Below are 12,841 nucleotides of genomic sequence, written 5' to 3'. Positions count from 1 at the left end.
GCTGCATCAGTCATAAGCAGATGGATCAAGGCATCCGTTTCACTTTTAAGTAAGCTGAAGCTTTTTCCTAGGGCAATCAGGTGTATCAAAGATAAGGACCTGACATTCCCTTGTACTCAGATTTGTGATGCCCTCTGCACTTGATCGATTATAGGAAAATTTTATCCGCAATCTGTAAAATTGCTCTTCACAGCTCATATAATGTAAAATTTTTCATTAATTTTAAAATTCTTTGTTTAATCCCACAACCCACTATCTCCTCCAACCACCGCCTCATCTCTCTCTTTCTCTCCCGCATCATACACATATACATACACAAACACATATGCATATATATATATATACACACGGACGGCAGCCATGGCTGCCGTCCCATCGCCATTAGCCCCTCCCCCCCCCCCCAACACACACACATTCTCGCTCTCTCTCTTTGTATAATTGCCGTGAGGTGTAGTAGAGAGGAGAGAGAAAAAGGGTCGGTTGTCATGACCTATCCACACACACATATATATATACATACTCACACACATGCACACATATATATACACACACACCCCTATATATATATTTACACAGCATGGTCGTGGCCATGGTAGTCGCAACCATGGAACCAAGCTCAGGACTCACACCTATATATATATATACACACACACACACACACTCACACACGAAAGCATGGCCGCGACCATGGCAGGGAGGTTTCAGAAACCTTTACATCGCGAGGTGATGCGGGGGTTGCTAAAACCTCTACCCCGACCCCTGCCCACCACTGCGACGATGACAGTATCGCTGCCTTCGTCAACCTCAATGGTGGTGGCGGCGCCGCCACCATCGCCCCAAGTCGGGAAACGCTAGTTTCCCCAACTATTGCTATGGCTAGGTTCTATGGCTGCGACCATACGTGTGTGTGTGTATATATATATGTGTGTATGTTGGGGGGAGGGGTTTGGCCATGGCCAACCCATTCTTTCTCTTTTTTTTTTTTTCTCTTTGTGATGACTGTTAGGTGGGTCAGTTTTTATGGCCACAAATCGTGTGTATATATATATATGTGTGTGGGTTGATCATGACAGCTGACCTACACTCTCTCTCTTTCTCTCTTCTCTCTGTTATGGCTGTGAGGCTAAAATGAAATTTTAAAATTAGTAAAGTATTTTGCATAATGTGAACTGTGAAGTTCACGGGTTACAGATAGAATTAATAGAATTTCCCTTGATTATATTTATATGCTTCTCTACCTTACGCCTCCCGTCTATTATGGCATTTAGTTCCAAGCACCTTAAGCCCAAAGACGCTTTTCATTCGGTAGTACTTCAATTCCAACTTGAACGGTTTGCTTTCTCAGACCATTACCATCCCGGGAAAAATCTTTGTTAGTACATGTTACTATTTTAAAGTCTGGACATGCAAGCAGCAATAGCCAGAAACGAGAAGAAACCCTCCTGGGGTCTCTTACAGAAATAAGGATGCAAATTACCAAACCCATCAACTAAACACAAAAAGGGCAAAATTTCATTAGCTCAAATGCCAATCACGGCTCAGTTCACATATGGCAATTGCTCCTTCCAGGAAAACTGTTTCCAGCCATTTCCAGACTCTTGACTAGACTGAATGTTTTTCAAATTTTAAGAACAGAAAATGACACAGGTAGACTGCACTTGATATTAAGTTCAACAATCATAGTGATGAAGATATAGATCAGCTCTCAGTTTGCTCCCTCAGCCTCCTAATTGTGCTCCGAACTGTCACGGCACTGGCAGTGCTGTTGTAGAAAAAGAAGACAGCAATCTTTTAGTTAATTGTACCCCAAACTGAAGGTTTGAAGAATAAAGGAAAGAGAAAAACGCATAAGAACATTACTTCAATGTGTAAGCCCCGCCTGCTTTGACTTTACCACAATCCTTGCAGCCCCAAATCCCCACTGCCTTCCTCTTCACAGCATACTGCAAAGAGTTGAATATTTGGTTGGCCAGAAAGCACAGTTCAAATCAGATAACAGTACATACCTACAAAGGTCGAAATGTAGATGTACCTAAATGTCGTGGCTAAGAATATCCATACCTTTCCACAAAACTCGCAGAAGTATTTGCTATGCTGAGAAACCTCCATCTTCTTGATCTGCTTTCGCAGACTAGCCCCATAACGGGTTCCTGAAATCAATGGTAAGTTTGAAATTTAGAATCCTTCATGTAATAAACAATCAGAAATGATGTGGAGAAAGAGTCATAAATACAATTTGCCATATAAGTGCAAAACTACGAAGGCAGTACTGCAATTCAGACAACAAAATAAAAATGCAATATTATGCATTTCATGCATAGATCATTCAATTGAAAATTCTCAATACAGTCTTACTAGGTATAGTTGAACATAATGTAACATTACCCGACAAGAAGAAGGGAAAAAAATCCGTCTCCTATTTTAACAGATTTAAAGTTTAAAAACTTTGTGCCATATTTTATAAGGACTGCACTCAAAATAATGACAAAATAACAAACATGCAAGACCCGTTTATGACGACCCTGCCACCACTTGAGACAACTATAATCAGGCTCCTAATCAGAAAATAAGCAGATTCTCACTTGTAAATAACTGATGCAACACACTTTTAACTAAAGTTACAAGAATGAAAAAATCTAGAACTAGCCAAGTAAACTATACCCAGGAAATCTTGGACAATCAAATTAACAGCATTCTCATATCACTTACCATACTTTCCAACAATACCAGCCTTCTTTGTACGCTTAGTCTGCATCAAAGAATAAAGTTTTCATTCAATTAGTATCAAAACCATCCAACAGAATAATACGTAATGCAAGAAAAAATTATAACTATAACCACTCTAGAAAAATCAATAAAAATTTGGTACTTTATAAATAATTCGAGAAGGAAAACATAATACATTTTAAACCAAGTATAATAAGAAGACAAGATATCAGCACACAAGCAATTACGTAAAATCAGAAAACCTGTTACAAGGAAAGATGGATTGAATAAGTTCACCGAGACATGCATTAAATAGAACAGTATATCCACAAATTAGAAGGAAACAAAAAAAATCAGGACTCAGGCTTATCATTTCTTTTAATCTTAAATCACACGGAAGATTATAACGAAACGCAAACCACGGAAATTAATAGCTTTCCTCATAAGCATGAGATTTCAACCCTCAATTTGGTTTTCATCAAACTTCGCAGTAAATACTTCGCAGTGAGAAGTATCCCTGGCCTTCAGGATCTCATCTTGACACATCACAAAGTAACAATACCCTTTCGCATAGCCATTGACCACGTATATAAATCTACCCATCTACATGCATGACTGCTTAGAGAGAGAGAGAGAGAGAGAGGCTACCATCCTGGTTGGTTAGCGAGAAAGTTCTCCGGATCAGCCGCTGAGAGGCTCGGACAGACGATCTAAAACCCTAGCTCTCCTCTCTCCATTCTCTCGGCATTATATGGGGATGAAAACTGACTTGGGTCCTTGGTCCGTTCTGGATATTATGGGTCGAGCATCATTAGGCCCATCTAGAAGATTGGCCCAAAGCTTTCGTTTTCCCCGGGCTTGGGCTTATGTTTCTAACTTCGGAAGCCCACACTCCAATCCAAAAAAAAAAAAAAAAATTCAAATTTCAAAGGACGATTGTAGGCTGTTCTTTTCTGTAATTGATTGATATGTGAATTTTTTTCTAATTTTTCAGAAAATGGGCTGTTTTTTTACAATTAAATAATCTTTTACCTTTTATCCCATTCTAGTTTTCATCTTTTCTTACAAAAATCTATATATTTATCCAAATTATATAAATTGAATAAATCTATTAAATTTAACCAACATATTTAATTCATGCCTTAATTTGACCCAATAGATATATTTGAACCCTTATGTGTGTTATTTGAAAAATTACAAGGAGGCTACACATTCCTTATAGAGTTAGTTTACTACTAGTAGAATATCAAAAATTAAAATTATTCTTAAATTCGCAAATAAAAGCAAAGTAGCTTTCACTCCAATTTTTCAAGACTTTTCCACTTGAAGGAAAAAAAAGTACAAAATGAAAAATAAAACAAAAAAGTAAGTTTACGTTATAATAATGCTATATAAAAGACAAGTTATATTTATTTTATTTTATTTTTAATTATAAAATATGTTATTATTAATTAAATAAATCATTTTATAATAATCAAAACAAAGTACAATAAATATAATTTATTTGAAATAAGAATCATTTAAATAGTGTTACCCATGATTAAATTTAAATGAGCATCTTATTACTTTTTCTTAGGTCAAAGCCGGAGATCTGTTAAGGTACATCCAGCAACAAATCAGCAAGCAACACGATGCAACACACACCGCCGATCACTTCAACGATCACCTGGGAACCTGACACCTGTACGATGTAGTTAATCTAAACTACACCCTAGCACAGAGAATCCGATGAGAAATGTGACTCCTGGTCCTGGGTCCCACTCGTCAGCTCACCACTTGCGGTTTAAACGGCCGAAATATCGGTAATAATTCAAACCTCCCGTTCCCCTCCCAGGGCCGAACAATAAACCAAACAAAAAAGAAGAAGAAAACGTAAATAAATATATTTCCGGAAAATTTCCAACATCGTCTCTGTAAATCACGACAAATGCTGCCATAGATCGCACATGTGAGGCCTCGGCGATCCATGCACCGCAGCCCTAGGGTTCGATCCGATCGATGCACCAAGGACCTGCATTGCTCTGATCCGATCGAAGTATTCCAATCCAGTTCCCCTCCGAATCGCTTCTCTGTTGCCGAATGGATTAAGATCGGATCGGAATTTGGAACTCCGTGACGTTCGGTTTTTGAGGTTGGAGATTTTCGATTCGGAGGATCGGCATTGGTTGTCGTCGAGCGAGGGCATCAGAAGATCTAGTTTCTTGTTGATTTGGATCGAGGTTGAGTCTGAACGATGTCTTCTTTATCTGCGATCAGCGAGGAGCTCGCGGAGATAGAAGGGCAGATCTCTGATATTTTTCGAACTCTATCGTAAGCGTTTTCTGTTGTTTATCTCTTAATTTCAAGCATGTGCATTTGTATAGACATAGATGCGTTGTCTTTGGGTATTTGGTATCTTTGTGTGCGTCTCTCCGGAATGTGCGTTGATGGTCGGATCTCTGTAAGACAGGGAATAAGTATTGTTCATTTGATCGAATTGAAGCTTCATTGACGGTGGATGAACTTGTTTCGTCAATGTTTATGCAATTTATGTCGTTTATGTTAAATTTGTTGAATCGTGTAATATTTTACTGCAGAAATGGATTTCAGAAATTGGAGAAGATTAAAGATGCGGGCAGGCAGAGTAGACAGTTAGAAGAGCTCACGGGGAAGATGCGGGAATGTAAGAGGTATAGGGTGATCTCGGGACAGCCACCCCACCCACCCCCACACTAATACGCATGAGCATTCATAAATCTTTACCTCTTATTTTGTTTGATAAACAGAAACCAGAGACTTTTATATGCATATCTTAATGCATTAACACGTCGTGGTAAAATTTGAATTGGTATTCGTCAGTGTGTTATGAGTTCTAGTCAATTTTTTTTTTTTTTTTGTTGAAGTTAACATTGAAGAAAAAGGCAGAAGGTTCAACATTTAGGGACACATAACCATTATCGTCTTCTACCTAAATTGTGGGTTTGAATATGTTAGGGGATTGGAGAATACTTGATCCTCAAAATTGCAGTTCTTTTTTAAGTTTGTTTTAGAAATATCTTACAGCTTTCTCAAAGGTTCTTTGCATGGAATTAATAAAATTTTAAGATCCTGTTTTTTCCTTCTCTCTAAGCAATAGTGTATCTATATGAAAAAACAAGCCAGAGGAATGGAGGGTTGTTTTGTTTTGTTTTGAGGAGAAACAGAGTCAGGGCCTGATAGGACTTGATGGTTTCAGCTAAACATTGTAGGCCAAATAAGTCAAATGGTTTGTGTCATGTTGCTCAGGTATTTATTTCCTTTTTAATCTTTATTTGATATTTTAGGAACACTATATTGTTTGTTTCTCCAGGCTTATTAAAGAGTTTGATAGAGAGTTGAAAGATTTGGAGTATAGAAATGACCCAGAGACGAACAAGATGCTGAACGAGAGAAAGCAATCTATGGTCTGCTAATTTCTGAACTTCTCTTCTTGTGTATATGCATTATTAGTGTGTGTGTAAAATGTGATGCTGCAAGTTCAGTAAAATGGAGCATATTAATGTTGTTTGTGTTTCTCTGCAGGTCAAAGAGTTGAATTCATACGTTGCTCTGAAGAAGCAGTAAGTTGATATCACTAGCAGCTAATATTCAACTTTTAACAGTATATTCTGCATAGCCTAACTCATTCCAGATGTTCATGTGACATTAGCAGTGTCATCTTGTAAAGGTTATGATGAGGACAGCTCAAAGCCTTTTGTTGGACCTATAATTCATGTTTCTTTATTGAACACGCTTCTTGATACATGTTCATAAGTTTCATGTCCCTTATTTCTGTTGGGCATCCTTTTTTTCATTCTTTTGTTCTCTTTTTCTTATTTGGTTGATTCACTAGATAAGTTGAGAAAATCATTTGTAGTTAAACCATCACCTTTTTCATTTTTGAAACTTGTTGAATTCGCATATTTTATCCTGAAGTGTCATAATCTTTATTTCCAGGTTTTCTGTTTTTCTCATGATAATTTTCTTATTATTACTCTATTTCTGTATATGGCGGTACAGATATGCAAGCAATATTGATAGCAAGCGGGTCGATCTCTTTGATGGGCCTAATGATGGGGTTGGGGAAGACAATGTCTTGCTAGCTTCATGTAAGCAATTGACCTTTCTGCTAAAATGCACTTCTCATCAAGCTGTAGATTGCTCTATTGTAAATTGGAGTTTCTAAAATGGAAAGAAAACAACTAAATTGATAATCATCTTTTGGTCAGTCTATTCAGCTTCATCAAGTGGCACCATGCCACCATCAAAAGTTAAATATCAATTCAATTGATCCGATCCCACGAACATCAATTGTATGAAAAATAAACTTAAATCTGCAAAACAGGAAGCAAAAGTATGATGACAAACAAAAACGCTATGGCTGAACAGAATTGCGGCTAGGATGCTACAGTAATTTCAGCAGCAACATATTTGCTTTGCTCAACAGAATTGCTGCTGCTGCTGTTCTCCCCAGGTAGAAGAGGAGAATTGTTGCAGGCAGCAGATCAGCAGCAGCAGTGCTGCTGCTCCTCTTATTGGAAAGAATAGGAAAGTGAATGTGTTTGAATTGAATATGTAGAGAGAAGAGAAATAGAATCTACCCTACATGATGATTCCAATTTTGTGCGATCCCAGTCGATTCTGAAGAAGAAGGGAAAAGGGAAAAGAGAATTGGACAGCACTAGAAAAAGAAAAAAGAGAAGTGGAAGAAGAAAAAGAGTGTGTTTGAATTGGCTCTGTTGCTGTAAAGAGAAAAGAATCAGGATCTGCCCTACATTCAGAATGAGAAAATCCCCAATTTGCTATTTCTCTATCTAGCCCAAAAAGGTGGGTACAAGTATGATTGGTAGGAATGTTATCTGGATCTTGATCCTACTGCATTCTGCCATGATCATGCACAAAAACAATTTTTTGTTCAATCCCAACTAATTCTCTCAAGTTGGAGTTGTAGGCAGTATGATCCTACAATCCAAATCGGGTTTTTAACAACCATGCTTTACCTCTTGCAGCTCTCTTTATTTTTGTGAACCTGACTAAGAATTTTTTTTTTTTTTGAATATTTAACCTGACTAAGAAATTGGGGGTCATTTTATATGTTGGAAATGTTCTATGGATTATTGCAAGTGCCACAATTATCTGTTTTACAAACTATATGTTGTGCTCCCCGTTTAACATTTTCTCTTGGTTGGAGTTGAAATCTTGAATATCACAGAAGTGATAACCTATTTTGCTTTCTAGTACACATGGAAATGGTATTTGCAAATTCCGTTTACTGTATTTTCGTTCCTTTTCCTTTTGTAAGATTTCTGAAATTCAAATGTCCATACTGCAGCTATGACAAATCAACAGCTAGTAGATCACGGAAATCAGATGATGGATGAAACTGATGAAGCCATCGAGAGATCAAAAAAGGTCCGTACATCTACTTTGGTCTGCAGAACTCAACAAACCTTTTGCTAGTGGATTGGGTTTGCTCTGTGGGTCAGTATTCTACAGTTAGCTTTAAATAAAGCTGTGAATGGTGGAACTCCAAATATGGCCTTGCTTGGACCCCAAACTACACCCTTATCAGCCTTTCTCTGATTCTATTGGACTGTTCCAACGTGAATTAACTTAATTCTTTGTTATGCATTAGCTAAACTGGCACATAGACCTCAATTCTTAAATGACATGTTCATGTTTTATCTTCAAGCCTTATCAGTTCTTACTTAAAATGCAACCATGAGTCTATGCCGCACAAAGTCATAAATAGGAATTCCTCAACTTCTTTCATGACAGCATTGTCCATGCCTGAGGAGCATTTTAATGATGATTGTTCAATGGCTGCCTTACATTCTTGCCAGCCACAGAGTTTGCATTACCTTCCAATAGAGTCTGGGTTTAAGATTTTCTGGCGCATAATCATTTGAAATGTTAGTAGTATATTCTTGTCATGTATTGTGTTTGGTTGTGAAAGCAATTTGGATGGAATTAAAAAAGTACCATTTTCATTATCTCTCTTTTTTTTTTTTATTAGGTTGTCCACGAAACAATCAATGTTGGAACAGAAACTGCTGAATCTCTGAAGGCTCAGGCAAGTCTCTTTGACTGCACTGAGCAAGGAAGTTTATTTCATGTGACAGCTTCTAAAATTTAGATGGGAGAACTGAGATGTAATGTTTTTTTTATTTTCAGACTGAGCAAATGAGTAGGATTGTTAATGAATTGGACTCTATCCATTTCTCAATCAAAAAGGCTTCAAAACTGGTGAAGGAAATTGGTAGGCAGGTCAATCTCTAAAATATTAACATCCCTCTTTTCTAATGTATTTGATATATATTGTTACTTTGTGTCACTTATTTATTATTTCTCAATTAGGTTGCAACTGATCGGTGTATTATGGCCATGCTCTTCCTCATTGTGCTTGGCGTCATAGCCATCATAATTGTAAAGGTTAGAGAGGGCTTACTTTTTATTTCCCTGGATTTGCTCATCAGCAGTAAGACAAAACTTCTTTGCTTGTCAGTTCACTGGCATATGTTGCTTCACCAATACTAGTTTGTTCCTTTGAAAAAAAAAGATTTCCTGGTGCATTTCTCTAATTCGGCTTCTTTAATTGGGATGTGAAATCCCTTTTTTCTTGCCTCCTTATTTCTAGGGAAGCATTCTTCCTAATTGTTCGAGAGAGAATTTTGTCCTAGATTTTGCAGACCTAGATATTTATCATGGCCTGTCTTAGTAGATCTAAAGTTGGTAACTGGATTTATTCCCATGGAATCTCATTTGCAGTTCATTTAATCATTGGAAAATAGTTAATACCTTTTCCACCTCATACTATTGTTGGAAACTTGGAAAAGCAAATAACAGGACAAGCCATTACATGATAGGAGTTGGTTACTTATGAAAGGGGGTGGGGAATTGGATTTCACTCAAGGGCTTGAACAGATTGTGTTTTGTTGAATCCTGTATCCATAACTTAGGCATTATGTATGCATGATGCTTTGGTTGTGTTAACAGCTAAGTGAAATCATCCTTCCTGTATATTGCAGCACCTAATTTATCATTTTTCATTATTGCTTTGACTAAAAGTTCTGGTTGGTTGGTTGAGGATTTTGGCCATTTCTATAGATTGGTAAGTAAAACTATTAGCCTTGCAAAGGATAGGGCCCTGGCTAGGGGTCTAGAATTCATGTAGCTGACTCCATCTAATAGGATTAAGGGCTTGTGATTTTTGTTGGTGGTGGTGGTGATTTTCTATCAACATTTACAATCATGTCCCAAGGGAAGATATACTGAGCAAGCACAGCACTGCACAAGGATTATCTTTGACATAATTTGTTCTGGATTCTAGAAAGTGCTTGTGTCCAGCTTTGGAGTTATATATAGTTCTTTTGTATTCTTTCTTGCACTACATGGTCTTGTATGGAAGTAATTCATATTCATGGATTTTTTTGAATCAGTTCTTTTCTGGAGAAATTCATTAGCTGATATATTTTATTCCACTTTTTCATGCCTCTGCCTTGTATTGGATAAAAAAATAAACAACATATTCTGTCCATTTCTAACTGGTAGTAGCATCATCCAGTTAGTGGATTATTTTCTTTTGGCAATATGTGATAGTAACAAGTTCGTGTTCATTAGTCATTTTCGGGAGACAATGTTAGAAAGATTGGGTATAAAAATCCATTGATTGGTGCCAATATTGTTTACTGCTTAGGTGATATTTTGCCTGAAACATGCAAAATCACGACTGTGAAAGTAGTTATGTCCTCAACTACATAATAAACTCTTAAACTGAAAGCAACATAGTCATATCTTACGGTGACATTGGCAGTAGCATTGGTATGATAAAGTGGTTCTTGCAGTCAGGTTTCAAGAATTAGTGGTGGCGGTTGTGGTGGTGCATAAAAGTTGATGAGAGTATCTGAAACCAGTGCTGGTCTGGGGGAAAATTTTAGGTCACAGAAAGTTCCGAAGACTCCTAAGGCTCCTGAAAATGTTGATAGTAAACTGAATTTATTTGCAGTGTGTGCAATGGAGGGAGCATATGAGTTTAACATTGTTTCAATTGATATCCATAAAAACTAGTTCCTTTGTCTGGGCTAGCTTCACAAGGATGTACATGATTATGCATAACTGTGCAATACTCATTATTTAAATCGTATCATAAAACACTTGCAGAAATTACTAGTTCCAAACAGTTCTTGAACCTCCATCTCGTCTGATTTCCCAGTATTAGCTATATATGTATGAGGTGTAACTTGGTTTGCTAATGCCATTTATGTGTACTGAGCTGTTTAAATAACTGAATTTCCAGCTCGTGAACCCGCACAACAAAGACATCAGGGACATTCCAGGATTAGCCCCGCCCGTTCAAAGTCGAAAATTACTGTGGAATCCTAATTGAAAGGTGCTACATCCAAGTGTGGACCTAATTAGATGGTCTACAACTAGATTGGAAGGATCTTAGGTTGGCTCATGACACCGTTGGAGACTTCAGACTAGATCGGTTTGATGGATCATGATGTAGCCAACAGAAGTAATTTGTTCAAAATATATACATTATGCGCCGAGGCCATCTGCATGGCACTGGCAGAACATGCCGACTTGGCTGAATCCCCCGATTACCGGACTCCCGAACTGTGGTTGTTTGTAGCAGAGTGTGGTGAATTCATGTTTTGTTTGTATGTTTCCTGCTGTTATCACTAATTTATCTTCATTTATGCGAGGGAAACCAAAAATATGTAAACTTGGCATTGTATTTGTTCATACTCGGAACGCTTTGCAATCATACCGTTGCTTTTAGTTTGTTCATTTGTTTTTGCCTTTTCATGTTCCTCATTCCACTTTTCCCCGAATGTTGTTTATTTTTTTTTATGGAATTGACGAAAAAAATAGATGACTTTATGTTCCCTAATGCAGCTTGTTACTTTGTTCCACTTTTATAATACCCTTCTGATGATGTTAGGCCCTTTTATTATTAGGTCGTCAAAAGAAAAAAAGAACTTAGTCCACATAAGATATTCACATTTCTTCTGCACTTCTCTTTCTAATCAGCTAGTTTGAACAAGTTAAAGTTACAATTTTTATTCATTCACCATTGGTCAAAAGATTCCTTAGACAGACTAATCTATTGTTGGCAAATTAAAATCGCATGAAGAAAAGAACAGCAATAAAATTCACAATAAAGATCTTGTTTGTATCACAAAAAGTAGTCCTGAATCTAGTACAGGAAAAAATATAACTTTTTTCTTTTCCACTAGAGAATTTGTTGACTTTTATTCAATATATATTATTATAATAGGAATAGAACAACTACTAGTCAAGTATTAGTAGAAAATTTCAATTCAATTTTTAAAATAAATGAGAAAATTTCTGTACCATAGCATAAACATAAAATGGTAAATTTAAGGCTTGTGTTGGTATTATTGTGCTTTTAAAAGCATAATAATTTTTTTATTTGTTTTTTTAGATATAGTATTTGTTAAAGTGTTGTATTTTGAAACACAATTACTTTTTTAAATATAGTATTGGTAAAATGTTGCATTTTAAGCATGGTATTTGATAAAGTAGGTTAAACTAATTTTAATCAAAATCCGATTCTTCTTACCTTTTTGAAAAAAATACAACTTTTAGTGGAGCTCATCGCTTTTAAAATCATATTATATTTTTATTATTTTGTATAAAATATAATATGATTTTAAAAAAATACAATATGATTTTAAAAAATAGAGATTATATAGCAAGGGATTTTGAGTGGTTTGGTAGACGTTCCGGTTGCCAGCACTTACAAGGATTCCGACGATCCAGTCAATAAGGGAGTATGTAGAGGCTATGTATTGGTAGGTTAGCAAAAAAACATATCTTGGTTTGGAAAGAGCTCACTAATATAGGATGAGATGTCCCTTCGTACGCCTGTCTCGTGTATGTGTAGGGCCAGCCCTGAGAAGTTAGTTAGGGGCTCTAAGCGAAATTTTATGTGGGCCCTAACATCTCAGGTCCCTAATATTATTTAATATTATATATATATATATATAAATGGCATCGGCAGCATGTGGAGAAGGGGGTGGTTTTCAAATTTCTTCAAAATCAATTTATTATCTTCTTTTTATTAGTTTAATTTTTTTAATTTAAAATTAGTTAAACATAAAATGATCCC

At 36.5% G+C, this 12,841-nt stretch overlaps 2 protein-coding genes across 3 annotated transcripts; one reads left to right on the top strand and one right to left on the bottom strand.

Annotated features, from left to right (window-relative positions):
• Positions 1 to 1,490: 1,490 nt before the first annotated feature.
• Positions 1,491 to 3,471, bottom strand: LOC127814048 (60S ribosomal protein L37a). Of its 2 annotated transcripts, XM_052355270.1 has the most exons (5): positions 3,355 to 3,471; positions 2,710 to 2,749; positions 2,062 to 2,150; positions 1,861 to 1,943; positions 1,491 to 1,762 (listed from the first exon to the last, which is right to left on the bottom strand). In XM_052355270.1, the coding sequence occupies exons 1-5, from the start codon at positions 3,355 to 3,357 to the stop codon at positions 1,699 to 1,701; spliced, it is 279 nt and encodes a 92-aa protein (XP_052211230.1). In that variant the 5' UTR covers positions 3,358 to 3,471; the 3' UTR covers positions 1,491 to 1,698. The 2 variants fall into 2 exon arrangements, with proteins under 2 accessions (XP_052211230.1, XP_052211229.1); XM_052355269.1 differs by lacking the exon at positions 3,355 to 3,471 and having other exon boundaries at positions 2,710 to 2,755.
• A 1,051-nt stretch (positions 3,472 to 4,522) lies between these two features.
• LOC127786897 (novel plant SNARE 11) lies at positions 4,523 to 11,496 on the top strand. Its single transcript, XM_052314627.1, has 10 exons — positions 4,523 to 5,016; positions 5,283 to 5,375; positions 6,035 to 6,128; positions 6,247 to 6,284; positions 6,724 to 6,812; positions 8,036 to 8,115; positions 8,720 to 8,776; positions 8,878 to 8,970; positions 9,061 to 9,135; positions 11,000 to 11,496. The coding sequence occupies exons 1-10, from the start codon at positions 4,940 to 4,942 to the stop codon at positions 11,087 to 11,089; spliced, it is 786 nt and encodes a 261-aa protein (XP_052170587.1). The 5' UTR covers positions 4,523 to 4,939; the 3' UTR covers positions 11,090 to 11,496.
• The last annotated feature ends 1,345 nt before the right edge of the window (positions 11,497 to 12,841 follow it).

Source organism: Diospyros lotus, chromosome 12 (assembly GCF_014633365.1).
Source record: "Diospyros lotus cultivar Yz01 chromosome 12, ASM1463336v1, whole genome shotgun sequence".
Lineage (NCBI taxonomy): Eukaryota > Viridiplantae > Streptophyta > Magnoliopsida > Ericales > Ebenaceae > Diospyros > Diospyros lotus.
This window is presented reverse-complemented; position numbering and strand designations above follow the sequence as displayed.

What these genes read in the sequence shown, in the direction of transcription:
- LOC127814048 (XM_052355269.1), bottom strand. Translation starts at nt 2,755, where the DNA reads ATGCAGACTAAGCGTACAAAGAAGGCTGGTATTGTTGGAAAGTATG. An exon ending in TGGTATTGTTGGAAAGTATG is followed by an intron (nt 2,151 to 2,709) that starts GTAAGTGATATG and finishes CATTGATTTCAG; the next exon opens with GAACCCGTTATGGGGCTAGT. An exon ending in TCTGCGAGTTTTGTGGAAAG is followed by an intron (nt 1,944 to 2,061) that starts GTATGGATATTC and finishes AACTCTTTGCAG; the next exon opens with TATGCTGTGAAGAGGAAGGC.
- LOC127786897 (XM_052314627.1), top strand. Translation starts at nt 4,940, where the DNA reads ATGTCTTCTTTATCTGCGATCAGCGAGGAGCTCGCGGAGATAGAAGGG. An exon ending in CCATCGAGAGATCAAAAAAG is followed by an intron (nt 8,116 to 8,719) that starts GTCCGTACATCT and finishes TTTTTTTATTAG; the next exon opens with GTTGTCCACGAAACAATCAA. An exon ending in TAGCCATCATAATTGTAAAG is followed by an intron (nt 9,136 to 10,999) that starts GTTAGAGAGGGC and finishes CTGAATTTCCAG; the next exon opens with CTCGTGAACCCGCACAACAA.